The sequence below is a fragment of the Paramacrobiotus metropolitanus genome, unplaced genomic scaffold (assembly GCF_019649055.1).
Source record: "Paramacrobiotus metropolitanus isolate TYO unplaced genomic scaffold, Prichtersi_v1.0 Parri_scaffold0000034, whole genome shotgun sequence".
In the NCBI taxonomy this organism is placed as follows: domain Eukaryota; kingdom Metazoa; phylum Tardigrada; class Eutardigrada; order Parachela; family Macrobiotidae; genus Paramacrobiotus; species Paramacrobiotus metropolitanus.
Genome location: NW_026570254.1, coordinates 666,019 through 692,617, shown reverse-complemented (window position 1 = coordinate 692,617; position 26,599 = coordinate 666,019). Strand labels below are relative to the sequence as shown.

General features: G+C 41.4%; 5 protein-coding genes across 6 annotated transcripts; 3 read left to right on the top strand and 2 right to left on the bottom strand.

Moving 5' to 3' along the window:
- The first annotated feature begins 54 nt into the window (after positions 1–54).
- Positions 55–1,362, top strand: LOC129589391 (60S ribosomal protein L14-like). Its single transcript, XM_055484144.1, has 5 exons — positions 55–190; positions 263–364; positions 474–662; positions 858–911; positions 1,085–1,362. Exons 1-5 carry the CDS (start codon positions 188–190, stop codon positions 1,190–1,192), a joined length of 456 nt encoding a protein of 151 aa, XP_055340119.1. The 5' UTR covers positions 55–187; the 3' UTR covers positions 1,193–1,362.
- A 358-nt stretch (positions 1,363–1,720) lies between these two features.
- LOC129589444 (THO complex subunit 2-like) lies at positions 1,721–10,624 on the bottom strand. Its single transcript, XM_055484215.1, has 32 exons — positions 10,601–10,624; positions 10,467–10,533; positions 10,280–10,371; positions 10,055–10,106; positions 9,920–9,984; positions 9,701–9,822; positions 9,512–9,639; positions 8,777–8,943; positions 8,608–8,706; positions 8,388–8,546; positions 8,161–8,333; positions 7,889–8,099; positions 7,644–7,816; positions 7,470–7,574; positions 7,327–7,411; positions 7,164–7,257; positions 7,005–7,079; positions 6,753–6,849; positions 6,567–6,684; positions 6,060–6,239; positions 5,834–5,998; positions 5,702–5,773; positions 5,530–5,627; positions 5,249–5,399; positions 4,964–5,108; positions 4,737–4,894; positions 4,466–4,594; positions 4,193–4,396; positions 4,015–4,130; positions 3,872–3,938; positions 3,573–3,809; positions 1,721–3,378 (listed from the first exon to the last, which is right to left on the bottom strand). The coding sequence occupies exons 1-32, from the start codon at positions 10,622–10,624 to the stop codon at positions 2,131–2,133; spliced, it is 5,076 nt and encodes a 1,691-aa protein (XP_055340190.1). The 3' UTR covers positions 1,721–2,130.
- Positions 10,625–11,252: 628 nt separating this feature from the next.
- LOC129589323 (interferon-related developmental regulator 2-like) lies at positions 11,253–15,473 on the top strand. 2 transcript variants are annotated; one of them, XM_055484029.1, is made up of 9 exons: positions 11,253–11,617; positions 12,552–12,659; positions 13,131–13,233; positions 13,303–13,579; positions 13,637–13,687; positions 13,750–13,928; positions 14,021–14,267; positions 14,555–14,779; positions 15,148–15,473. In XM_055484029.1, exons 1-9 carry the CDS (start codon positions 11,590–11,592, stop codon positions 15,247–15,249), a joined length of 1,320 nt encoding a protein of 439 aa, XP_055340004.1. In that variant the 5' UTR covers positions 11,253–11,589; the 3' UTR covers positions 15,250–15,473. The 2 variants fall into 2 exon arrangements, with proteins under 2 accessions (XP_055340004.1, XP_055340003.1); XM_055484028.1 differs by having other exon boundaries at positions 14,021–14,279.
- Positions 15,474–16,559: 1,086 nt separating this feature from the next.
- LOC129589339 (uncharacterized) lies at positions 16,560–20,686 on the top strand. The gene is made up of 6 exons (XM_055484051.1): positions 16,560–17,003; positions 17,558–17,662; positions 18,394–18,470; positions 19,476–19,691; positions 19,768–20,109; positions 20,239–20,686. Exons 1-6 carry the CDS (start codon positions 16,844–16,846, stop codon positions 20,332–20,334), a joined length of 996 nt encoding a protein of 331 aa, XP_055340026.1. The 5' UTR covers positions 16,560–16,843; the 3' UTR covers positions 20,335–20,686.
- Positions 20,687–20,781: 95 nt separating this feature from the next.
- On the bottom strand, positions 20,782–26,251 carry LOC129589338 (WD repeat-containing protein 3-like). The gene is made up of 22 exons (XM_055484050.1): positions 25,864–26,251; positions 25,530–25,739; positions 24,838–25,035; positions 24,529–24,633; positions 24,282–24,446; positions 24,120–24,220; positions 23,897–24,062; positions 23,639–23,820; positions 23,482–23,575; positions 23,298–23,402; positions 23,138–23,214; positions 23,011–23,076; positions 22,871–22,943; positions 22,575–22,732; positions 22,257–22,515; positions 22,082–22,126; positions 21,951–22,016; positions 21,806–21,874; positions 21,655–21,740; positions 21,437–21,565; positions 21,279–21,372; positions 20,782–21,121 (listed from the first exon to the last, which is right to left on the bottom strand). The coding sequence occupies exons 1-22, from the start codon at positions 26,053–26,055 to the stop codon at positions 20,978–20,980; spliced, it is 2,784 nt and encodes a 927-aa protein (XP_055340025.1). The 5' UTR covers positions 26,056–26,251; the 3' UTR covers positions 20,782–20,977.
- Between the last annotated feature and the right edge of the window lie 348 nt (positions 26,252–26,599).

The window sequence follows — 26,599 nt, the reverse complement described above, 5'->3', positions numbered from 1 at the left end:
GACTGCAATTCGACATTCCATTGACGCAGTGCGCTGAAGTGGATCCAGATTGCTCCAGCCGTGTCGAATAAATCACTGTCGATCACTCGCAAGTCGGAGAATCTGAAATTTTGCTGTGGTTATCGAAATTCGTGGTTATCGACAGTTCTCCGTCAGCTGTGTTGATTCCGGGGTGAAATTCTCAAAAATGGTAAGTTTTCTGCTGAGTATATACTCCTGACAGTTATAAAATGTTGCTTCTAATTCGCGGTATTTTTTGTAGACTTTTACCAAAACCGTCGAAATTGGCCGAGTGGCGTACATCGCCAAAGGGAAAAATGTTGGAGAATTGGCCACTATTGTCGACGTCATTGATCAGAACAAGGTGAGCTGCCATCTTTCTGCATAACTTCGATGGTTTTGGATTCTCAGAATGGCGGCAGTTTGGTGACGGTGATGATCTGTGGGGAAACTGACTTCGGGTGCTTTTGCAGACTTTAATCGATGGCCCGTCAATTCCTCGCCAGGTCGCCAACTTTCGCGACCTCCACCTGACAAAATTGAAGACGAAAATCTCGCACACGGCTTCCCACAAGGCTGTGGTTGCAGCATGGGATAAAGGAGACATTGCGACAGCGTGGAAGAATTCCAACTGGGCAAAAAAGCTGGAACGCCAGAAAAAAGTAAGTTCCGCACTAAATGCGCCGTGACTGCAGTTACGATCAATCCTGGTTATGTCGAACCAAGAATTATGATATGGAATGCCGGCCGAGTTAATATGCTGACTAAATTGATTATACTTCTTATAAGTTTACAGGTAATTTTGTGAGTTTGCTTGTAGCATTTGACGATATTTGATGGTTGACATTTGATTGCAGAGAGCCGCGATGACTGATTTTGACAGATTCAAGCTGATGCGTGCATTGCAGGCGGTAAGAGACGTATAGAATAGTTCGACTTAAAACGTGATTTTGTATGATTTTGTACGTTGGCTGGCAATGTTACTTTTCGATACCTGTTAGCATTTAACGCAGAAAGCTCTTTGTGCATCGCACTATTCTGAAGTAGTTGTTTGCTATAACTTGAATTATTCTGCTGTTTCTAGAGGAACAAATTAGTCAAACTGGAATTTGGCAAACTAAAGCGTCTCCAAAGCAAGAAAAACGGAGGCGAAAAGAAACCTACTGCAAAAGGAAAAGGACCTGCGAAATAAATATTGTCTTTGTTTACCAGCATTTTTCGATCTCATGTATTTGTGGATTAATCGCTTGGGCGATTGGAATAGTTTAGACTTGGCGAAAAATCTGAATTATTGAGTACTACTATTAGTAATACTATGCTTCAAATTGTTTTATGGTGCCATTCATAAATTCGATCCGATTCCGTTCATAGCTGTCCGCTGTAACCAGATCCAGAAATTTGGAAAATGTAAGCTAATTCAAACGAGACTATCGATAGCGTACTACAAGTCACAGAGTACTCGACAAAACCGACAAGCCGCACCATTGCTGTCGACATTGCATGAGTACTAAATATTAAATACTGATGGGAATGTTCTTGGCTAAAATATACGCGAGACTATAAGCCCTTGTCCATGCACGTCCGAATGCCACCGGAAAGCGACGCCAAGAATTAATTTTTTGTATTCAGTTTTGTGCTACCCATACACACGCGACGAAAAAATTCCCCTTGACGGACCGAGAAACGCTATCAATAACGTGCATTTTTATTCCTACACCAGGCCCGTGTTAGTAGTCACACCCGCGCTAGACAGTATTCCTTTGATTTTCCTTACGCTTTCACAATTTTCAGAATCCTAAATGTCACACATTGTAATTATTATCCACCTAAACAAACCTGCGTAATACGGTACAGCAATCGTAATACGTTCCTTTGCATTTAAGTTTGTAGGCGCTGTACAACATTTGAAACCGAAGCTCACACCCTCGTGCTCAACATCATGAGCGCAAAAACCAGTGATACCAGTAACCAATTTAAAAATAAACCATGAGAACACGTAAAACAATTTTTAAATTAAAAAATACTACTTAATCAATGCGCAGTAAGAGCTTAAGAGCACCCATTCCAAAAAACGGAATTAAAGATGTCTCAAACCTATATTCATTCAAGCCACAAAATCCAAATCAACAATCAATGCAGCTTGCTCCGCCGATGTGTACGCTCGCGTTCCGTACCATCTTCCTCACGATTGCGTTTCGACGTCCTTACTACACCGGTCTCAGTTATTCCGCTCATCCGGTGTTTCTCATTTGACTTTTCCCTTTCCTTCGACGTTTCTCGACTGGAGGGATGAGAGGCACGATTTTCCGTTACACGCTCCTTTTTCTCAATCGCATTCCTTTCTTTACCACGCTCCGGAAGGCTGGACGGTTTGATAGGAAGGAATTCCGGGCTTGCGATCCGAGCAGACTCTTTCTCCTTGGTCTTTTCAACCAGGGAAATACTTCGGGTTAAATCTCCACCGGTGCGATTCGTTTCTGACGCTTTTTCAGTAGCCCGAGCTTTATTTTCCGCACTGCGCTGTTTACTGGTTCTCTTCTCCGGTGAACTGGACGGTTTCGATGTGGGCTTGGTATCTACAAAAAGCATGATGGGCTCTTTTCTCTCCCTATCTTTCTCTCCTGCATTACCATTCCTCGGCGCAATCTCACTCTTCTTCCGAATCTTCTCTGCTTCTAACTGTGCTGAGGCCTTTAACGCGTCAGGTAAAAGAAGCAGAGTGGGCTTCCGCTCCTTCTTAACCTTCTCACTGTTGGCTCCAGCGGTCTGCGACTTCTTGGCGTCCTTCGGCAATTTTTTAGTCGATCCATTCCGCTTGTCGGACGAACCACCCGCCGCTCCGCGACTGCTTCTTTTGGCCGACTCCGCCTGATTACCGCTGCCGCGGTGCCGTTCTTTATCCCGCGACCGGCTGGATCCCGATTTAGACTGGTTGGTGGGCTCTTTGGCAGAGGGCTTTTCCACAATGTCGGAGATGATGGAACTCGGCGAGGGTGGATCGTTATTGTTGAGTCCGGTTGGTTCTGGGATGACGTGTTCATGCGTTAGTAATTCACTGACTACAGGTACATTACCCAGGCGGGACGGGGATGAGGAAGGCGTTATGCTACCTGTTCGATTATTCACCGCCGGCTTGCTGTCCGCTTTGGATTTCTTCGGCGGATGGCTTCCGGATGTTTTTTCACGGCGTTTGGACACGGGGCCGTTGGAGTCTTTAATGCTGGCAGTTTTGGTATGTGGTACTTCGGAAAACTCGTCACCGGACTCGATATCGGATGTGCGGTTCAGAATGGACTGCTTGGGGGGCAAGGCAGGGCCCATTCGAACCGGAGATTTCCGGATGGTCACGGGCGTGGCTTTGGGAGATCCGGAATCGCTCTACACCAAAATTTACCGCGTGATTTTCTACTATAAATTACCGATCAACCATACAAAATATTCAGAATCACATTTTGTAACAATCAGTAAGTCAAAATGCCCACTGATGCACAATTACAAAGTTCGTTCCAAACGATTGCGCACTACTGTAGTAACTGACCATGAGCATGTGTTCCGCGAAATAACAACAGTACCTTTTTTGAAGAAGCCTCCGATTTTTTCACAACGCTCTTCTTATCACTTTCAACGTGATTTTCTTTTGCTGAACTACTGGCAACAGGTTTCGCGGCGAGGAGTGGCTGCGGCGCACCTAAGCCGACCGGCGGCTGGACTGGACCTTCCGCTTTTGCAGGAGCCACCTGTAAGCTCTCCCCCGTTTGCAAATCTCCGTTTTTCTGTTCTTCATCGTTCTTGCCCTCTTCTTTCTTTGCCTGCAAAACAAAAATTTCCTTTCATCCGAGTTTGAACTGCAATCTAAGAGAGATTTCCGCACCGGTTTTGTATGGAAATTCTGTTCCAGGACTAACTGAGATTTCTGCGCTTTCATTCTTCCCATATAGCTGGAACAAACCAAAGCCATTAGCTTAACGAGCAAGCTCAACTGCCGATGTACAGAGTATATTCAATTTTATGTACCCATATGCCAAAGAATACAAATCCGGACGCTTGTCTTTCTCATTGGCCATCAACTGCTGAACTCGCTTTTCTATGGCCAAATAAAAATTGGACACAATTGGATAGAACGGCAATACCTGGAATTTTTAAACCCAAATTTATTACGAAAAAGAATCAAGCTGGACAAAAAGTAGCATACTCTATCCAAAACGATAAGACTGTTGCGAATTCGGACATAGCTCCCAGTTTCCAGCGAGCTAACCATGGACTTCGTCAGCTTAAAATGCCACTTATGGCATACATGGCGAAAATTTTCGAAATCAATATGATCGACGGTGTCGGAACCGGTTCCAACGGCTGGTGTGCGAAATTTGGTTACAAACCCAGGATGATGATGACATTCCTATCAAGACCAGCATTGGGATAATACAGCAGATAGATCATCCGGTACAGTACAAAGATCTTAATTTACCGCATCAAATGTCTCCTTATTACGATGCCATCTCATAATGGATTTCAGAACAGCGTTTAACAGTCTTCCATAGCGACTGGCTTCGTTCTCCGAGCAACACATCAAGGCGGTAGTAATATCACAAAGCATCTGTCAAAGTACAACGTGGGATTGGACAACGAAAGTGTAGACAACTTTTAGCATCGGTCACAAACGTTACTGCCAAATGATTTCGGGACACGGAAACGCACCAAATACGCATACATAATCACTTTAATTTCTTTCTTCTTACCCGATCGTAACAAAGAAGGGTCGAGAAATTGGCCGTGCGCAGCTCATGCAGGCACGAGATGAAATGAGCACTGAACAAAGCATCCACAGCCGAATAAGTAGAACGCGGCAGTACACACATCTGCAGAAACTGCGAAACAACATCGCTTTTTGTCGTTTCTACAAGAGAATACGGTGCATTACTCAAAGAACCCTCCATAAACAGTAATGTAGGACAAAAGCACTTACTCGTCATATGAAACCATTTGTCCTTCTCTTCGGCAAGATGGTTCCGTAGCATCTGCACATGTTGTCTCTGAACGCTCATTTCTTCCTTTAATCTGCCCAGCAGGGCTGTAGCGCGCTCTTTTTCTTTCTTCCTTTTTATTACAGCCTGCAAACAATGTTTTTAAAAAGATTTCTGAACGAACAAATTTTTCTGCAAACAACTGTTTTATTTTAAAAAATTTTAAACGTTTGTTCAAAAATTTGACGAAAATTCATCTTCCAAAGTGAAAAATAACCTGAACCAACCTGCATTGTTTGAATGTCTTCGCTGCTGTCTCCATCAATTGGCTGCGCAGCCAAAACTTGTTGCAATTTTTCGATCTCCTGTTCATACACTGATGTAGGCACATAAAGGTCGTACAAGGAAAGGAACCAGAAAAGAACATAGAACCGTAAGCTGAAAAAGAGGACCTTTTGGTTAAAATTAATTTCTTTCCGCATGTCACTGTACTCAAATTACCAGTAACAAAACAACTAAAAGCGAGCAGACAATCAACTACCAGTACCGTCAACGAAAAGTACTTTACCTGATGTCTTCCATCGGTGCCTGAGTCATCACTGGTGCGATCAAATCAACAACTCGTGTAATCACATCATCGAAAATAGCACTGAAGCGATCTTGCACCTGCAATTGTCGCCCATGAAACTTACGAAACTGAAACAAAGCAACTTCGAAAACGAAAAATAAACTTCATTTACCACTCGAAAATCTTCTGCATTCAAAGTCCCATGCGAAATACCACGAGATGATCTGAATTCGTCCACTTTTGTCTATAAACAGCCAGTTTTCATAACGAACTGCACAAGCAAAAGATTCTTCAATAACCGCACCATAATCTCGTTCCAGTATACAGATCGAAGCAAAAAGATGGCAGTTTCAAAGGGCATTTTGTAAGTTTGGATCATCTCGCTCAGCGAAGGAAAATTTTCGGCATATTCCTTTTTTGTGAGATTATTGGCCAAAAAAGTTCCATATTGTACCAACGCATCATGACACTATAAGAAAACAAGTTATTCAACTGGTGAAGTGAAAGCAACAGCTCTGCGAAATCCTTACCATGTCATAAAACACGCCCAGCAGCTTCAGGTTTTTACCATCTTCTTCCCTGTACAAAGTGTTGGATTCCGAGTGGGAAATCAGCAAACACAGCGGCAGGGCTTGATTCGACCGTAACAAAGCCTCCTTCAGTTTAACACTGGACCGCTTTGTATTTCGCATCGGGCTGAAGTACGCTCCCTGTAAAAGCGGCAATAAGAAAAGGCACTGATTAATCAGTCCCCATCATGACCACAAGGACTGCGCCTATGTTATTACACACTACGAACAATATACCGTAGTTCGAAAACGGAGTGAGAGAGCCCCGTAACAATTTTGTGCAATGTCCTCAAAATTCGCGAAAGTTATAAAATTTTATTGCTGAACCCATTTGTCAGCTCTAATGCATGAAAATGCACCACAAAATGCCTAATAGTAAGTTTACTGTAAAATCCTCTGTTCTATCACAGTTTATATTACTCACGAAAAAGATAACGCAGTCAATGCAAATGTTAAACAAGACTGTACCTCAGATTTCAAGACGTCTCCCCCGGCAAGGGCTTCAAGCTGCTCTTCGGTCACGCCTTCGGAAAGCTCGATTCCAGACAATTTGTGAACCAATTCTTTGAGGACTAGCAAATCCACCCTGGAACATTCAGAGACGTGTAAGTCGTTTAGTCAACACCGAAAATACCAAACGAAAATTTCAATTACGTTTGCCCGTTTTTCAACATTCCAACCAGGTAATCGATAACGGGTTCAACATCGACTGTCTGCTTCTTCGTGAAAGTCGCAGCGAATACTGCAATAACTGCAAAAACAATTTCGATCCGATCAAGCTCGATTCGATTTAGGATTAGGCGAATTCGATTCCAATCGATTCAAACCGAATGCTGCATAAATCTTTGTCCAGTGCGAAGAGATATCGAAATTACAAAACATTATTCTCGTTTCAATCATTCTCACATCTGTATCCCGGCAAGATTGTCACTTGATCGTGTTTCCGGAACGATGACATAGACATAAATTCCAATACAGTATCTAAAAAGGCAAACAAAGAATACAATAATAACCGTTCCTAACTTCAGTTTTCTTCACAGAAATCAAGTAAATAATATCACTTACAAAGCATGACATCCACAGCGAAATTTGATGCATTCCGTGTAGCATCGGATACCATCGTTCCAAAATTATCATAGGAAACAATTCTTTCTGTAAGCTGTAATACGACACATAACAGAATTGTGAACTGTAACAAAGAAATTCCATACAGCTGCAGACGACTTACATAGCTGCAAACGACAGCCGCACTTGTGCTCAAATCTTTGCCAATAAGCCGGCCACAAAATTTGAAATTATCCTTATTGACGCGCCTACGAAATATCAAAATTTGATAAATGCGAAGCCACAGAAAAAATCAGATTAGCATACTTCTGAAACCATTTGGAGTTGGCTATGGCAATGGACTTCGCCAACACGCCAACAGGATGTCCGAATTGGTAAAAATCATTTTTCACTTTGTAGTAGAGAGTGAACCTGAGGCAAATAACACATTTTCATAAAACCATTGGCTGAATTCTGAATTCAAATCACCGCCTTTCTTACCGAATATTGTAGGGGACCATTTTCAAAACACTGAAAACCATTTCCGAAAGCGCAGACGATCCAAAATCACGAGTCAAAGCAGGTAGAAAACAATGCTCCATCAAATGCATAATGGTGCCAAACGTCGCCTTTTCATCGGAAGAAAGCGCAGAGTAATCCTGGTTGATTTTAGACTGAAATCCATGAAATGATAAGCATTAATGCAAAACAAAATGCAAAACGATGCAAAAACGAAAGTAAATTACCTCATGCCGGAAAACAAAATCATGAGATATGCGCAGTAATTTGTAGAACAACCATCGGTCATAAATCAAATTTGATCCCATTAACAGTAGCCACGGATCCAGTTTTTCCTGGAGCTCGGAAAAACTAACCAACTGCGCTGGCAACTCGTCATTGAGAACAATAGGGAATGCGGATGAGGTCGAATAAAATTTGAGAGGGTCCAGTCCAACGCTGTAGAGACAACGTAATTTTTATAAGTTCGTCTGGCGCATACCGGTTTAATATGTAATACCTAGTATATAGCGGATTGATAATATAATGGATAATTTTCGCTAACTCCGCAGCCAACGGCTGGAATGTTGTGGCGTATAGCATGGGCATGTCATTGATCAGGCGCACAGCATCATGATACATTCCATGTTGAAGCATCACAGTCACCAATTCGATCCGGGGATTTTTGTTTTTCTACAATACTCAATCGATGTAGCAAACGATACGACAGTTAAACCATCAACATACCTCAAAAAACAAGATCACATCTTCAAAACTACCACTTTCGTTCGCATTCTGCTTTTCCTTCATCGCAAGACTCTTGGTATTAATAATACTGTTCTCTGCAACTGAACGATCAAACATCTGTTTCCAATGCTCCTCTGCTTCTGATCTCGAAAAAGGCACCTAAAATGACAGCGACAGTGTTGAATAAAGGTCAGAGTAGGGAAACCGTCACCAATCTTACATTAGGAACGATATCTTCCCACGTTGCTAATTTTTGTTCCACAAGATGGCATGCCACTTCGCATAAAGCGCGGACCCGATGAGGCTCTTTAACAATTTTCTAGGAAAAAGCCGCTTGTTCATTTCTTAAATGAACTCCAATGAAATCCTTGTTAAGATCACAAACATACCTGAACGGCCACTTTAAAAGTGTTGCCGAGCATAGCCATTAAAGTATTCACGTCGAAGTCAACATTCTCACAAAATTCCGCTAGCACTCTGGACAGAGAAGCGGGAGCGTGAGAGCAAGCAGTCAGCATGGTTTCCACGATCCGATAAACATCCAAATCATATTTCCCTGCAACATGAAGGGTGTTTTCTAAAAGCAGCTGCTCAACCTGCAGCCAGTCCCTCGTATTACACACATCTTTCTGACTCTAACGGAGAGAATGCTGGTAAGTGGTAACAGTAGAAGTTATTGTCAAAAACAGCCAAGGGACTTCCAGTTCCCGACTGCAGCTTCCATTCCACAGCTGATCTAAGCGGTATATAAACGCAGACTTCCTACTCAGTCATTCAGAGAAACTAAAAAATTATGTTTCAGTCAATAATCCCAAAAGAAACGGAACACCAAAAGAGGCATATACCAAGGAACACTCCTGGCAAAGGCGCAGTCGGAAGGAACTGAATTGTCAGGGCATTTCATAATAAACCAGCGCTGAACAAAAATATTTTGCATTTCTTAAAGGGTTTTGGATGTACATTTTGACATCTACATCATGGTAATAAACGAAGACCAAAAACATTTGTCAACAAATATTCGCAAAACAATCCAACAATATACTGTCTGTCTACTATACCGATTTCCAGTCAACCCTCCACTCCTCTAATATTGCGTAAATTACAGAGAACTGCAGCGAATTTACCTGCTATTTCCATAATTTTATCAATTATGGCGGACGTAGCAGCACCTTCAGCGAGGTCCAACACGTCAATTAACTCAGCAAATCCTTCCGGTTCTTCTCGTAATAAGTTGAACTTTTGAAGTTTGAAGCTGCAACATACAATTTTAAAAATGCTTGCACACGATGCTGTCGTGCAGTGCCGATACGTACAACCACTTTGTCTTGGTCCGCACATATCGCGTATCCCACTGATTCTTGTCCGACAAACCCAGTGTCTGCAGGACTTCCTGCTCCAATCTTTCACGAGCGTCCGCAGCCACGTGAGGTAAAGGCTACAAACGTATAAAGCTTAAAACCTGACTCCGGTCTATATTCACGTAAATTTCGTGATATCTATGCAAAAAACTGTTCATGCTTTATCTTGCTTACGGTGAGCTGACGACTGAAGTCGTTGAATCTGGCCACTTCCTCAGACTCAGCTTCGAGGCTGTACTCTAGAAATTAAGATCCACCTCGGATGATTATTTGGACAGCAAAACAAAGTTGTAATATGCGCTCGCTTACCAACAAGCTGCAATTGTTCCAGAAAAAATGGCACAAGTCCCGAATACGTTTCCTGCCAGGGCAATCACACTGTTAGACGAGTATTTGTGCCTCATAATTTTTTAACTATTATATTTTGTTATACAAAAATAATAAAATTTCTTTTAAATTTTACCATATTACAAAAGACAAACTGTGAATAAATATAAATAAATTTAACTATTTAACAGATTTAGTATTTCTAACCAAGTGGGGCCTTATTCTCTGTAATCCAGCGTCAACGGAAACGTCTCCCGAAATTACGTTCCGCAATAAAGATCCAGAGAACTCCAGAAAATCTACCCATAACACAAAGAATAAATATCCACGAGCCAAGACTATCGGCCATCGGGTAGGGAGAAATGCGAGAATACGAAAAGACCATGTCGCATACCATCCGTGCTACCAAGTTCTGGTAGCTGCGGCAACGGCGCTGCTGAATCACATTCACAATTTTTTGACTGGATGCAAGGATTTCAGCAAAAAGTCCATCTTTGGTTTGCCGAATCCCATCGGCGGAAATAGTACCAGAACCAAAATGGAGAGAGGCATCCATAGTGATCCTGGCGGTCCGCTTTACGCCAAACCAGACAGTGCAATTCAAATTCGCGGCTCAATTCAGTGTCGCACAGATGACAAGATCAAAAGCCTATTCATCGTACGGGATTTACTTAATAAAAGTTCAACAATGGAAACTTCGACTGAAAACCTGGAATGCTGCACTCAGACCCACCAAACCTTTGTAGTGATTTACATTATTTTGACAACTCAGAAAAGTTAAAACAGCTACTTCTGAATTTATTCGTATTTTTTGCATAATTCAAATTTTTTATGAAACTTCCGATAATTCAACGACATACTGACTGTACGTGTATTTCGACTGGCACAGTGATACCAAGTCGAATCGAAATTTGACTCGAACAGGAGTCAGGAAAACGAATCAAAGTGAGGCGTGTATTTGCCGATTTTTTCTAATGACGTTATTTGGCGGTGCTCCCTAACGTACTACAAAATACCAATTAGAATTAGGCACAATCATAAATTACGTAACGCAAGTAAAGAGAGGGAGAAACAGAACAGAGTTGAACTAAAAGTACAGTAGAAGTACTAGTACTGTATTTTTGCGAGTCGAGTCCAACCGATACCCACGGATTTCGACAGTCTGGCTCGGCTCTGTTTTGCCAAGAACGAACGAACGAAAAAGATGACGACCGCGCGCTGCGACAAGTTCTTTTCAACTTCTGAATTTAGGATTACAAATTATTACATCATTCTTCAAGGTCTTGATCCTTCGTGTTTGATGGGTTTCATTCTGCTCTGAATACTTCTTATCCTAAAACGCTATGGATTTCGAAAATTGGTTATATAATTGCCATAGACCCATGTCTGCAATTAATAATTTTCTGCATCCACGATTTGCGCTCCGTATCCTGTGGGGAAGCCGCTTCACGTGCTGACACAGTCTACGTCGTCAGTGTTTGTGATTTGTTAGTTTTTATTTGTAATTTATCGGGATCATGCCGAAAGGACGGAAAAAGGATGCAGGTACGCAGTTTGAACAGTGACATAAATTTCTGGACTGCAATGAAAATTTGAAAATTGTGAAGTGGGCCGTCTGCCTCTCTGTTCGGGTTCTATCTGGCTCCTTGTTGTCATTTGTGGCGGAATTTCTAAGCAGCTTAGAACTGGTCATAAGTGGCGCCATAACAATATAACACTATCAGTACAGTATTTGATTGCAACGTTAAAAAAATTCTCAATTGTTAATCATTATTGTTAAATTATTTTTGACTTACATGTTATTTGTAAGTACTTGAACTTTGTTTGTAAGTAATTTTCGCGTGTGAATCAGCATACAGATTGTATCGTCGAATTGTTAAGCAAAATTAGTGTAGTGACTCTAGTCACCAGACATTATTATTTCAAAGGAGTTTTAGTATAATCTTCAAATTTTTAATCAAGAATTTGACTTGTGGTGTAAATATGAAGGGTCGCTATTTTTGCTGACGTTGTTCTCTCAAAAACGGCGAAACGAAACGGTTCATAGGTCGTTCTGTTACATAATATTCAAGTTCATATGAATACTATGGCTACGACTACGTCTACAAGTGCTGTACAGCCTGTACTTGTGTTTTCCCGAGTCTTCCGGCCTATAATTTTCTTGAGTCTTGTCTGAGTGATAGTCGCACAACCTGACAGGGTTTATGTTTTGCTGCTATCGTCCCGCGCCAGAGACATTATCGTCGGTATTAGTAATGTTAGTACTTGTTTTAAATTGCTATAACTGAACGCGTTTGGTTATGACTGCAGATAATATTGTATGTAGAATATGTAAAGATGTACTTGTAGTCGTAGTTTGAATTGGTTTTCTTACCATTTGGCCCGATTTGGGTGCTGGAAGTAGGAGTAGAGATGGATCTGTTCACTGCGTCATTTTCCGAGTGGTTACTGGCTTGGTAATGCTTGGCTTTTTCCACAGGGAAGAAACCTCCTGTCTCTCCTGTAGCAGACGTTGCCGATGACAAATCAGACGCCGGTACTGTCATCAGTTCTGGATCCGATGTTCACACGATCAATTTGGATGACGGTATGTTATCGTTATCGTTACGTAGCCTGCAAAGTTATAATAATAACACACTTGTATGTACGGTGTATGATATTATTGACGGAAACATTTTTGGATCCACGATGCTTGTGGAATATTAAGTACAGTAATGTAAATCCCATATCCCGTAACAACTAACAATATTGCCACGAGATTTGCGAGATTTTGGCGTATTTTGTGTTTAGACTGAATAAATGGAAATAATTAGTGAAATTTCGAACAGATTGACTTGAAATTTTTTAAGTTACATGGGGACATTATCGTCTCTAGTTGCACCCTAACCAGAATTACCGGTATATTCGAACAATTTCAGTTTTGGCATGATGTTATGCTATGTAGGCTGTTGGCGTCATTTGAATTAATTTCACGGCAGCTTGCTTGAATTTCATCATATAAAAGCAGGGAGAACTGTACGGTTTAATATGGGTATCGTAATGGTAATTTTGTGTTTAGGAATCGGCGCAGATGGAACTGAAGATCAGGCATACGCAGCTGGATCCATTGATTTACTGGAAGAAAAATTAAAAGATGCCATTGAAAATGCAACGGATAACAGGTAACGAATGACTTTGTTTTTGATAATTTCAGAATGAATGACTTGTGCATTGCCAAATTTTTAATATAGTGCTAAGTCCCGAGAGGCTTCACTGGCGGAACTATGTTCAGGTTTCGAGCGTCGACTGTTGTACGACTTCATCGCGGGCCGTGAAGATACCCTTGCTGATATTGTGGAACGTTCTTTGCACCGCGGGAAGACTACGGAACAGGTTCTCGCTGGGAGATTAGCCTCCCTGATTTTTGTGCAGCTGGGAAGCGACTGTGGAGAATTCTATGGAAAGATCCGTAATTTGCTTCTCACGACGCACACCAATGCATCAGTGCCGGCTGCAGCTCGCAGTGCCGTAAGTGCTCTGGCGAATGTTCTTTAAATGCTATATAACTTCCGCGATTTCTTACAGTGTGCTGAAGTATTGAGTATTGGCAGCTTCATCGCCGACGAGGAACCGGAAGTGAGATTCTAGTAACTTGTTTCGGAAGTATAATCGACTAACCATTTCACATTTTCTTGCAGACGTTTTCTGACACTTTGCGCAAACTGAGCAAAACTTTTGCTCTTTCCTATTTCAAAGGTGATAAAACTGCTCCGCAGTATCCTCCGGAAGTTACGGCATTGCATGCTCAGAGCTTAATTGCATGGTGTCTTCTGATGTCCGTTGCATCGGAATCCATTGCTGTGGACGAACTGAACCTGTAAGTTTCTATAAATCTGTGGCTTTTTATGTTGTAAGATTGTTGATTCGAAACGAGGATCAGTTGTTTCAACTCATTTGACAACATGATAGGCATTTGCGTCGTTTGCCGGAATTACTGGAGTCCGGCGATGTTGATTTACGCATTGCAGCTGGTGAAGCGATTGCCCTTATGAAGGAAATAACGCGGGATGTGCACATGGAAAAGGCTAAGAAACCGGACGTGGTGTCCTTGTGCAATCGACTGCGTGAACTGGCAACCGAAAGTACTAAGCATGTTGCCAAAAAAGACAAGAAACAGCAGCGATCCAGTTTCCGTGATATTCTGCATTCTGTTGAGGTATCATTTCAGGTGACGGGATTTGGTCCAGTTGACCATTGGTTTTTCCAGAGTCTGAAGGGTTTATAAAACATTTTATTCGTGCATATTAGTATTTCGTTTTTAAACTTTTTCTCTAGCGCATTCCCGAATAATTAAGAGTTTTGTTAATTTGCATACCAGCATATTTCGCTGTATGCGGGCTGCGGGCCTTTTTGCCCATTAGCAGAGTTATAAAATTCCGGAACACCTTTTTAGGTGCGTATGCGGTATGCATGTACTATGTTTAACGTGTTTTTCCTTTGAAGGACGATGACGGCGTCTTCCAGCGCGTCCGTTTTGGCAAGGAAGTTTTGGATCTGCATACATGGCGTGCAAAACATCAGTATCAAACGTTTTGCAATGTTTTACGAACAGGGATGAACTTCCATTTACGTATGAATTCGCTGATTCGACAAGTATTTGATCTCGGAGAGCCTATTTTGGACGACTTAATGTTCAGTGGTTCAAAGAAAGCTGATAAATTTCATAGAGTAAGTTTTTGTTTGAGAGCCAGTTAATGATTAGTTTCTGAAAACATGCTAGTTACTCTAGCACTTATTTAGCATGTTCTGTGGCTAGAATTATGGATGCGATAGTACTTATGTGTAACTAAACTTATTATTGTTTGAGGCCAGTAGTATTGCAGGACCACTTTAAGAGTACAATTCAAGACTAAATGGTCGCGCGATCCCACGCGACCAATTAGTTTTAAATTGTATGTTGTCGTACAAGTAGATACTATTGCTGCGCTACTAATTATTTACCTCGTGTGACTTATGGATTTTGCGCTTTTGGATGTGAATTCTCTGAATAAGTAATCAGTTGACGTATTTTAAAACAAATGTTCTGTTTATTGTAGCAACTCCAGCAAAGCGCTATGGAGAAGAACCGCACCATGTCTCGCAACATGCATCGGGGAAATAAGCAAGCCGGTAACGCAAATTTTGATGATGACGAATAGTGCAATAGAATGCTTAAAGTACTGTAATTCCTGGTTTCGTACTCTTGTTCTTTGAGATTGTCGGTTTTTTCTTTGAATTTTTGAGTTTCCATTTGGGTGACCGGTGCGTTGTCTGTTGGAGCCAGAACGGAAATAGGCTTTTATTGTCGGTTTTAGAGAATTGTTTTGTGAACAGGCTGTTATGTGTTTTTGCGTTACCGTTGGAAATAAAGCGACACTGCAGACGAAGAGTGCTATAGCGGTTTCTTTGAAATTTACTATGGAAGCAGTCAGGTAACCAGCTAAGTGAATGTGGATTAAATTCGTGGAGATATTTTGTGCTTAATTTCGGATAGTTCAGACACCGAACGCCCACACCACGTACCTATGAAAAGTTGCATAAATTGCATAATTTTATTAATATTCAGAATTGCAGTGCATACAAATCATCACCAACATCACTGCATACATCACTGCATACAAATCATCTGTAATTCTTAAGTCAGGGCTGACCGGAAGCGGACAGCCGCAAGTAGAAATTCGGGGTTACCTTTGCCAGCCTTTTGTTGGAATTGTTCCTTGTTCACAGAATGTCCTTTCAGTAGGTTTTTTTCGCCGTGCACCAGCTTATTATGGAAGTTCTGGCTAATCTTGCGATTTCATCCTTGTTGTTCCTTTCGCTCAGCCCGAGTCAACCGATGGGATTTGGCCTGCTTTGTACGCGTCCACGCGATCAATAAAATGACTCATATTGTGATCTACTTTTCGTTTGTGAATGACTGACGGGGCTTATGCGTGAGATCCAAGTATGCTAACCGCTGCTTTTAACATGTCCTTGTCTTAAAGATCGTCGTAATATTTTGTATTTTTCAAAGCCCCATAGACTTCTACCGCTGGGCGAGTCGCTGGCCTTGTTACGGATGCTTTTTGTGCGTATCAATAATTTAATATAATTTCGTCTGTGCGGTCAGTCAAGCTTCGAAGGCACGGGATGCAAGTTTTAGCCAGTTTTCAATGTACGGAGCGTTACTTACTTTACTTACTTACTTAAGTTAATTAGGTACGAACCGTATGTTGGCAAATCTGAACAAAATGGCTTGTGGCAGGCAAAGGCACCACATGACCCTCTTGTTATAAAACTTTTATTTCAAATTTTGCCAAGTTTGCTGTCTGACGCACTCATTGTCGGTCTGGGCCGTGTTCTGTGATTGGCTGGTGTCTCACGTATTGCGCAATCTGTGCACGAGGTCCACGTGTGGCACCAGCTGCTATCGATAGGAGGGTTACGACACCGCGCTAGCCGCTGCCTTCTTTTATTTAAGCACATGTTCGTTATGTTTCGGTTTGCACACGACCGTTGCCGCATTCGACGAGCCACATGTACCGTACATACCCGTTTGTAGACGATTGATGATATTCCTGTTTGCGTTTAATGGTGAAAGGCGCACTCTTCAACGTGGAGTCCACGAGTGATCTTGTGAATTCTGTGTCAGTCCGATTTTGCAACACTCCGTTTCTTCCTGCTCTAGCAAAGTGAGCATGCCCGTACGCGCAGTCACCAACGAATCAAAACCTGATCTTCACATTACTAAATTGCACATTCTAATTGAAAAACATGCCAAGCTTTGTAATTTTCTTTGTGGATGTTCGTGAAAGCCGACGGCTGAATTTGCCCGATCATATTCCTTCGCCATTCGGGACGCTATGCCGTGTCGTGTCCGGTTATGGCAGCCCAAATATGGACCCATTCCGGAACTTCCGGATGATGTGGGCAGGTACGGTTTACCACTTCCATGATGCGAAAATACACCGTATAATTTCTTACTTAAAGATATCGATTTCGAAGGCAACGGATATGTTGGAATATGCTAAACTGCATGCAAAATTAGTGCACACATGACACATTTTAAAACTCGGAAATCAGCTGGTAGTGCTTAAGTGCGTCTAATACAGGGCAGCTAATAGCTCGTAATTGTTTTCTAAAACAGACGGTAGATTTTACTGTAGATCTGTGGTTCAGTGGCTGCACAAATATTAAGTACAGTGATATGAAATATTTTGTATTTTAATATGAATTAGGGATAGAGTATTCATAAATAGCTGCTTTGAAAACCTATTTGGCATAAAAAGGCATTTTGCAGTAGATTGTTCTCGCTAGTGCTGTAATCGCTTCTGGTTCTTAACAGTTTTTACGGATATAGGGTGCCGGCACCGTTATTGTTTTGCACTACTTCCTTAACCGGTTTTTTATGCATTGTGTCATATGTGATTGCCGACAGGGAACCTAGTTTTGAACAAAAGCGAACATGCCGGTTTATGTGTGTTCCAGATGAGGACAACAACCTGATGCCACTGTTGTCCGACCGCATGTTGATAGATGCTCTGCGGCGTCTTAGTCCACGGGCACCTCTGCATGTCTACGTCAAAGGAGTTCGTAAGTGTCAAAATTTCTTTGTCATATAATTTTGTAACAACATCTTAAGCGGTACACGTAAACTGAACCATGGGAAATTGGGAATAGTTATTAGACTTTGAAATGTTTACTCCGCATAATCAGTCAGCGCCATCGAGCATTCTGTGCATAAGCATATACTTAATTTCGTCTGGCAATAAAAGCTCAGAATCAGTTGTGTTCATGTTTGGCGACCATCTTAATTGAGTAATAAATCACCTTACATCAAATTTCCGTACATTTTTGGCGGACACTTGAGGGAAAACAGTTTTTGTGGTAGGATTTTAATAAGGAGTGGTTGCTATTACTGTCTTTTCCGGTCGATCGATACGTCATACAAGTGCAGTACTCTCGCTGCAGCCGTTTCCATTGCGCAATCACATATCTTTGTTTCGGTTTACATGCTGACCTGGTTTGGCGTTTTCCGGCTGATGCAATAGAGTTGACGTTTTCAATAACACAACAGCTCAAAGTCAAACTCTACAGTTTGTTAGTAAGTAATTGTGCACTCTATGCAGTGCACCAAAAAAGCCGGAATACAACAGACAGGAACATCGAAGTATCAGATTTTCATTTGCATAGGTTCTCGTTCAGCATACCTATCTAGAATTATATCAACTTATTTGACCGTTGGCTAATTGTCTAATTTCCGTGGCCACGAACAGTTGTTCTATCGCTACTATATCTTTATAATACTTAGCATTGTTGAACAGGACCTCCACCGGAATTTATGGGAAATGGAGCAATTAGAAGCCGGTCCAACAGTCTGACTCTGCGTGCGGCTAACCGGGTAAATTAAATACTTAATAAAAACAGTATTTATTCGAGTACTTTCAACCGTCGCTGGCATTATAAGCCGAAATGTTTAGACACAATACAAATGAAAATAATGATGAGTACTTTACAGAAACAATTCAGAACAAATCAAAACAAATTTCAGTACTGGTATACCACAAAAAAGTGCATTCACCACTGTAATTCACTAAATACTCGTATGCTTCTGTGAATATAGAGTGCACCCTTTCTGAAAGCACGTCCACGCATTTTTTTGTAAACTACCCTGGAGTATAACTGTGCAGTTGAAATTCAAAAAAGTATTTTTTAATCTTTTTGCTGGTCACCTTTTGCCGCTTCTCTAAATTTCAGTTTACGCATGATCCGACGCAACAGTAAATGTGGAATGTATGTACGTCAGTTGTACTCAACTTATGTGCGGCTTGAAGGTTCCCAACACGCGTTAAAATAATTTGCGCTTTAAGCGCATACTGTTCGTTGAACTTTGCTGGTTATAAAAATGTATTTCGTCATCCCGACTGACTGGAGATGGAGCTCGCATAAGGCTGTTATCATTGTAGCTTCTAAAGGCTGTATGCACCAGCGATGGTGCCAAAAAATTTTAAGAAATTGCGCTGCTTGCAGGTCTAAAATAAATCGTAATTTTTGTCGCTACAATAAAGCCATTTATTGATGAAATTACGAAATTAGCAGTTACATGATATTAGAGATGTTAAACAGCGAAGGGTTTTCCTTTTTTAACGCTTTTCATTGGCGTTTTAGTATAGTTTAAGTAACTGCAAGTGCTTAAAGCGTCGCCGCTTATAGTTAGTAACACTGCATGAATATATTTATTTGATCGTTAATAAATTTATCTTGTTTTTAGCCGATTTTAGATTACTTGTGTGTTCGTACAGCATGAGATTATGAGATTATAAACCAACCGCTTTATGAAGTGAAAAGAAACCTCATTCTGCTTACAGGTCGCCGAATGTCGTATTTACTAAGTTTTGTGTTTCAGCCTATGAATTCCAACAATAAGGATCGGATGGTGCAGGAACACCTCTCCAGGCCATATGGGCCAATGCCAACTAAAGCTGACAACACTCGGTGGATGCCGGCGGCCGGCATGAACCGAAATAATTTTGAAAGGAAGGGAAAGGATTTCAGGGTGTCATTAATGCCCGAAGACCCCACACTGGCAGAACTAGTGGACAATGTCCGACAAAATTTAGAAGTAATATTGCATCTTCTTAACTAGCGATATCTGAAAACTAGACGTGAATGAGTTTTGCAAACGCTACGATTTGTAGGCCGCTCTGAAATCGGTGCAGTTCTGCGCGGCACCAGTGCCAAATCATGAAGAAACTCACAACGAAAGCATTGAAATTCCTATTGTTCCGGTGACCGCTGTTCCTGACCCTGAGGACACCAGAAGCCCGCAAACTGATACAGCGGATGTGCTGAAAAGCGGACAGAATGAAGAGCCAAAGGAAAATGACCTTTTGGACGCACTGGATGAGGGTGCAGCCACTCCGCGTCCCTGTTCTTCGGCGAGTGGAGAGTTCATGATACTGACACCTAGCACTGATTCATGTCCCATTGTTGTGGGTGAGAGGGAATTCGAGGCCGTCTTCTCCGAATTCGACAGCGAGGTAATGCGTGTTGAGCACCTTTAAGAGCTTTTTATTTCGGATGGTGTAAAAATAATACGAAATTACTTATTTATCGTAAGTTAGTACATCATAGCGCGTTCGTAGTAAAAAAGTACGTGTCCTCTATAGTTTGAAGTTGTGGACGCGCCTGACGAGTGGGATTCCGATGTGGATGTCGACTGGCGTTCGTTGTCATTTAGTAAAAGTCTAAACGAGCCTGCCTGAAAGCTTTTGTTAAGTTGGGTGCACCGTGAAAACAGTTTTTTGAATTATTACTTTTTATTTACTGCAATTTGCGTAAACGCTTTTGCTCTTCCTGTTATACTTTTTAGTAAGTCGTTTGGTAATTCGGTGCGCACTGCGTACCTGGCTGTATGTGTTATTATATAGATATAATTAGCTACAGTCATATGCTGTACTGTGTAGTTGTCGGCAAAGATTTTTTTGTTACCTTTAATTCTGAAATCTAAGTTCGTCAACAAATTTTTGTGTTATGGGGTTATATGTGTCAGGTTTGCGAGTTAAGGAGAGCACTACAGTTATGTATTTCACATAACGAAATTACGTTGTCGCAGAATTCGCCTCATACTATTTAACGGTATTTTTTGCCTGTACCGTCTAGTGCGCTTAAAGCGTATATGTATCTCAAATCCAAAAACAATTACGGCTTCGTTTTAAACTTATTTTACCTTTATGCTATCAGCACCATGGTACGAGAAGTTATCACATAAGACATCGTTCTCGAATCTCACCACAGACCCTTTTATTTTTATCGAATGTCCCGTCCCGTAAGTTAAATGTCCAATAATTTCCATAATCGTAAAGTAAAAAACAATTTTTCTCTCACTTCTGGTTAATTAAGATCCACTCATTGCAAGAATTGCTCTGCTTTTTTGTTTTTTCTTTTCTCTGCAAACTGCTTTGTAGCGTCGTCGAACAGTCTAACTTCTTCTCTGGCTTCAATTTGCTGCTGAAGCATTTCCAAGGCGGATCGGTTAAATCCCACCAGGTTCTGAAGAAAATGAATGAAGTTTGTACATTATGTCACTCCCTACCACCAGATGCACGGCGCACGCCGGTATCGAAGCAGAGGCACAGGTACATGCAATCATGAACAGGAGCATCCCAAACATTCTCTTAAGGAAAATGTAAAAGAACAGAAACCTTACCCTAAAATTCCTGATGTGCTCTTGACCTCGACTGCGAAGTTCGTCCAGCTCAGGCAAAAGTAGCTTATTCGATTCCACTTGCAAGGCATTAATTCTGTTTTGAATCATAACGCAACAGATTAATTTTAAAAAAAGTCACTAGGAAAGAAGATCATTACCTTAAAAGATAAGTCAAACACTTCATAATCAACTCCATCTGCGGATTCTCCGCCAACAGCTTCTCTAAAACTTGCACCAGACTCACGGCGTCATTTAGCGGAAGTGCGATCAAGCATCCTTGCAAATCCCTAATATCAACAGCAAAGTAATGCCAACATAGCGGATATGAACAGCGGACAACTATACAAAACCGCCCAAGCAATGCCGCTTTTCGTACCCAGGTTTCACTTTTTTAAGAACTTCCAAGACGTATTTCCCAGGTGAAATATTTCCAAACGCAACAAGAATTGCATTAGGTTGATCCTACAATCAGAGATTATCAAAACAATGAATGTAAAAAGTCAGAAAAACGGAAGCACAAACCGTACCTTGATACCAGCATCCGCTTTTTCTGCTTCTTCCTTCACTATAGTCAGCGCTTCACTAAGTTTTTCTGCCTAACAGGTAAAAGAAGAAAACAGAAAATCAGTATTACACTAAATCAGTAAGTACAAGAAAATTGGTGCAACGTACTGCTAATAAAGCAGAAAGGGACTTCCTTCCAGCAATTCCAATATCTTTGTTAGATTCTCCAGGAATCTGTAAACAATCGTAGAACCATCACAATCTTTACAGTAATTAGGGGTCCGACGATTTTGCCGTACCGCAACTTCACCGGTTTCCTGTTTCTCGTCCTCCTCATCCTGCTCCTGTAGCAATCAAGATGAGGTTTAACCGGAAATCACGTAACAGTCAGAAAATCAGCACAAACAACTGCCTTCGATTACCGAATATAAATATTTCCAAATAAATAATTAAAAGTTTCGATAATGTGCCTACTTTTTCTCGTTCCATTTCTCTTTCTTCTTCAAGGACCAAAATCTCTTGCGTCTTCTCCCATACTCTAATAGAGTGGTCATGAGAAGTGGAGACCAACAAATTGCCGTTTCCTGTCAACGCTAAAGACCATACGGCGCTATGGTGACCAATCAGTGTGGTGATCCTTTCAAATTTGTCGGCATCCCATTGCTTAATTTTCCCATCACGGCCAGCGGAGAAAAAAAGATGTGTGCGTGGAATAAATACCACGCTCGTCACGCTAAAACACGGAAAGCCCACATCTTCAATTAGTCGAGCAATATTCACTTAAAAACTCACTCTTCATCGTGCGCAAACAACGATTTATGGCAATCCCCAAAATCGAGCCCCCATATTTTAACACTTTTATCCTGAGATCCCGTAACGATCAACTGGCTATCGGATGAAATGTCCAAACAAAGAACAGGAAGCGCATGGCCGTAAAGGCTAAGAAAAAACTGAAAAGCAGCCCAGGTTTTCTCATCACATAACTAATACACAGTAACATATCGCAAGATGCGGCTTAAGTATTCTTATGTAGTAATATACATTCAGACATACGGTAGGAGCATACAGAGAAATCGTGCTGGCGTTACCTTCTGTGTGTTAGCAAAAACAATTTTCACGGTGCTATCCGTCAGCGCAATAGCCAGCAACCGTTGATCTGGACTGCAAACATAAAAAAATCGGTCAAAATAATCACTTTCTTGAATCGAGGCACCAAGATGTAAGTCACCTCAATCGCAGAGATAAAACGGATTCCTCCATTTGTAAAGATTTTCTGCATACTAATGCCATTTTCCTGCAAAAATTAAAGATGATTAATCATTTAATATTGTCAACTTTTGCATCAACCATCCTACCGCTCGGAAATGTTTTCTCCAAAGCTCAAATCCCAAAACTTTATTTCTTTATCTTCACTTCCCGATATCACGCCTTTCTATAGCACATTTCAACTTAAACCATGATGAAGGTCTTAACACAGAAGAAAACGAAAGGAGGGATGAAGAATGATACGTGTACCTTCGACTCGTGAAGTATGCACACAGCCCAGACAGCACTTGCATGCGCTTGTACAGATTCGTGCATACTGCCTTCCACAAAATCAAACAACTCCAATTTCCCGCTCTGTAAAATACAGAAAAAAAGCGCGCTGTGTCAAAGTTATATGATACAGAATTTTGAAAAGAATAGGCTAACGGCTAACCTTAGTTCCCACCACACAGTAGCGATCGCCGGGAATCACGGCAGACGATACAGCGTAATCACAAGGCAAAGTATGGACACATTGTTCTGCTTCCCTGAAAAGCAGCATTTTAAAACGCTGTTCTTTTTAAATTACAAACGGCTCGAAATGCGTTTACCTGTTCCACACACGTAACGAATCCGAAGATGCTGTTACAATCACTTCCCCATCGGACGCAACGGCACATGTGCGCATATCAAAACGATGTGCCGGCAGCGGAACTAAGCTGGTTTGATTGAAGGTATTGGACGATATATCCATGGAATATGTTGCAAGGGAATCGGCCAAATTAACCAAAACCTGCTCGTCATAAACAACTGCTGGTATACTGTACATATAACACAGATAAAGGCAACGGGAACATCAAATGATTTACCGCTGGCGCTTCTCCGACTGGTTTCTTCAGAAATGCAACAGATGCAATCTTGCCGCTGCATCTCACAGGAGGAAGCTTCACCACCTGCGCCTCAAAAATCTCCGTAGGGGTGGGTTCTTCATCCTGTATTTCTGCGTTAACCACACTGCTTTCATCGTTTGCTAGTCTAAAAGATCCAGTTGAAAATCAAAAACTGTAATTAAGGTCAAACCGGCAAACTCACTTTTTAAGCTTCTTTCTTTTCTTTTTAGTTCTTTTTTCCAGTGTTTCGCTGACTTGTGGATCGCTGTATAACCGTACACCTTCCAGCCATGGATCATTACCCTGCCATAGCAATTCAACTGCAATTCCGCGTAAATGATATGCAGTCACAAAAAAGACGTACATGAAAAACCACGACCGACCCCGTTGGATCGGCAACCATCTTCGTGATTCTTTCCTTGGCCTGCCGAATGACAGAGCCTCGTAAAATCCACCTGACAGGACTGGTTGCATTTTCGTTTTCGATTGCACTAGCTATTATGTCTTCAGTGGTCTCAACGAAACGTCCCTGGAAGAAATTATCAAAATAACCAGTACTGCAATTTAGAGACCAATGTTTGCAGCCGTATTACACATGCAATCGTACTAACATCGTTGCCTTCGCCTTTGAATTCCAGGTCGAAAATCCGAATTTCAGCATCATTTGAACCGGTTATAATGCGCTTATCATCATTCAACAAAACGAACCGGCAGATCTGGAACGGTAAAGTAAAGAAAGAATTGAACGAACGTTCTAAGAAATACGATTAAAAACCATTAATAAATTCTCGAAATTAAACAGAACTCTGTAGAAACAGATTAAAATGCCATCACTCTCAGTTAAAAAATTTCCGCGTCATTCGTAAATACTGGGAAATCGTGCAAATAAAACTTGGGAAAATGCTTTCGCAGCGACCTACCTCCGCTCGGTGGCCCACCAATGTGGCGCAGCAGCGGTACGTTTGGTAATCCCAGATTTTCACTAAAGCATCTTTCGAACTGGTAACGAGATAAGGGTGTCTGACCATGAAATGGCAGTCCGTTATCAGAGATTTATGGCCCTTCAAATTGCAGATTACTGTTTGCCCGACAACGTCCCACAAGGCAACTTCCGTATCCTGCACATCAAACGAAACACCATAAGCGCATAAGTACATATAAAAAAAAGTTAACCACCCCACCTGCTATTTAACCAGAAGCAACAATAGGACAACTAATTCTTTACAGTGAATTATTATTATCAGGTACGAACGTTGTGTATTGGTTCCGTAAATTAACAAAACAAAGTTACAAATATTTTTCAAACCATTCGGCAGTGTGAGAGAAAGTCACTTAAACAAATATTTATTGATAATTAGATATTGTAGCTAATTGTCATAAGCAACAGGTGCGCATTAAATCCGCAAACTAATAAATCAACTATGAATTATTTTTTCTTCCAATCAACTGTTGATGAAAGGAATTGTAACTGATTTTATAAATATCTGATGCAAACTCTAACTGTCTTCGAAAGTTCCTTACTTTTGAAGTCAGTTTCAATAATATTTACTTTTAATAATATTAACTTTTATAAAATCTTAATTTTAGATATCCATGATATTCTAAATCTAACCAGTGAAGCCGATGCCAAGAGGGATCCATCCACGAGAAATGCCATACATGTAACAGAGGAACGATGTCCTTTTTGCGTGAATAACAACTGTTCCGTTAACAAATTATACACGGCCACCGAGCCGTCACTATAACCTGCTGCCAACAACTTTTCATTTGCTAGAAAAGTCAGAACAGTCACTTCGTGTGCGACCGAAGAGAATTCCAACGCCTATAACCAAAATTGGGTCCGTTTCAGAATAATGTTACGCAGATGAAGGGTATGCACTATGCTGCGTAAAAAGACGCGGTTTTCGGCGCATTTTGACAGCTTAGTCTGTTAAGAACGCAAGTACCTTTTCGTTTTTGCGCAGATCCCAGACAAATATGCGCTCTGCACATGCAAAGCATATCCAATAGGAGCGCGCACTGCGGCCTTTGCCTTCCGTGGGAGCCTGAATGACGGCAATGTTGGAGCGCGGAGATGCTAAGAGGAAGTTCAGGACACCAGCACTCGCGTACCGGAGATATTGCTTCGTGAGGCCCATTCCAGAGAACTAACAGCAATTCTGCAGCTAATCCATTGACTTAGACTGGCCCAAGATCTGCTTCGATTTTATCGCTCGCAGTTTCCGACCGAGAAAACCTGCGATTGCGAGCGTTTACGGGAAAATCAAACAATCCGGCACTAGCTATAAATTACGTGTTCTCACCATGGTCAGTTCTGCAAAAAAAAAGTTTATTAGAAACTTTCATTTTCAAAATAGTAAGACTACCTGGCTGAAATTGCGCAATCCCAGTGCGAGCTCCTACCGCAACGCGGTGTGGTTACGTGCGTACACATTTTTGGGATGTTGAACAGCTTCCGAAGGCGGCAACTCCGCCAAATTCGGGCCAGTTGGGTGGGGTTAAGCAGTTTTTCAATTATTCCCATAATCGTTTCGTTTTTTCTCGATTTTAGCGTGAGCCACTTTATATTGCAAACCCAAAAAATCAAAACCGGGATCCTTTGGTGTGTCAGTAAAGAGCTAGGTGTTCATTAAACGTATAGAGTAGTGGTCATTTTGAGGAAGCTTAAAAAGTAGCTGGAAA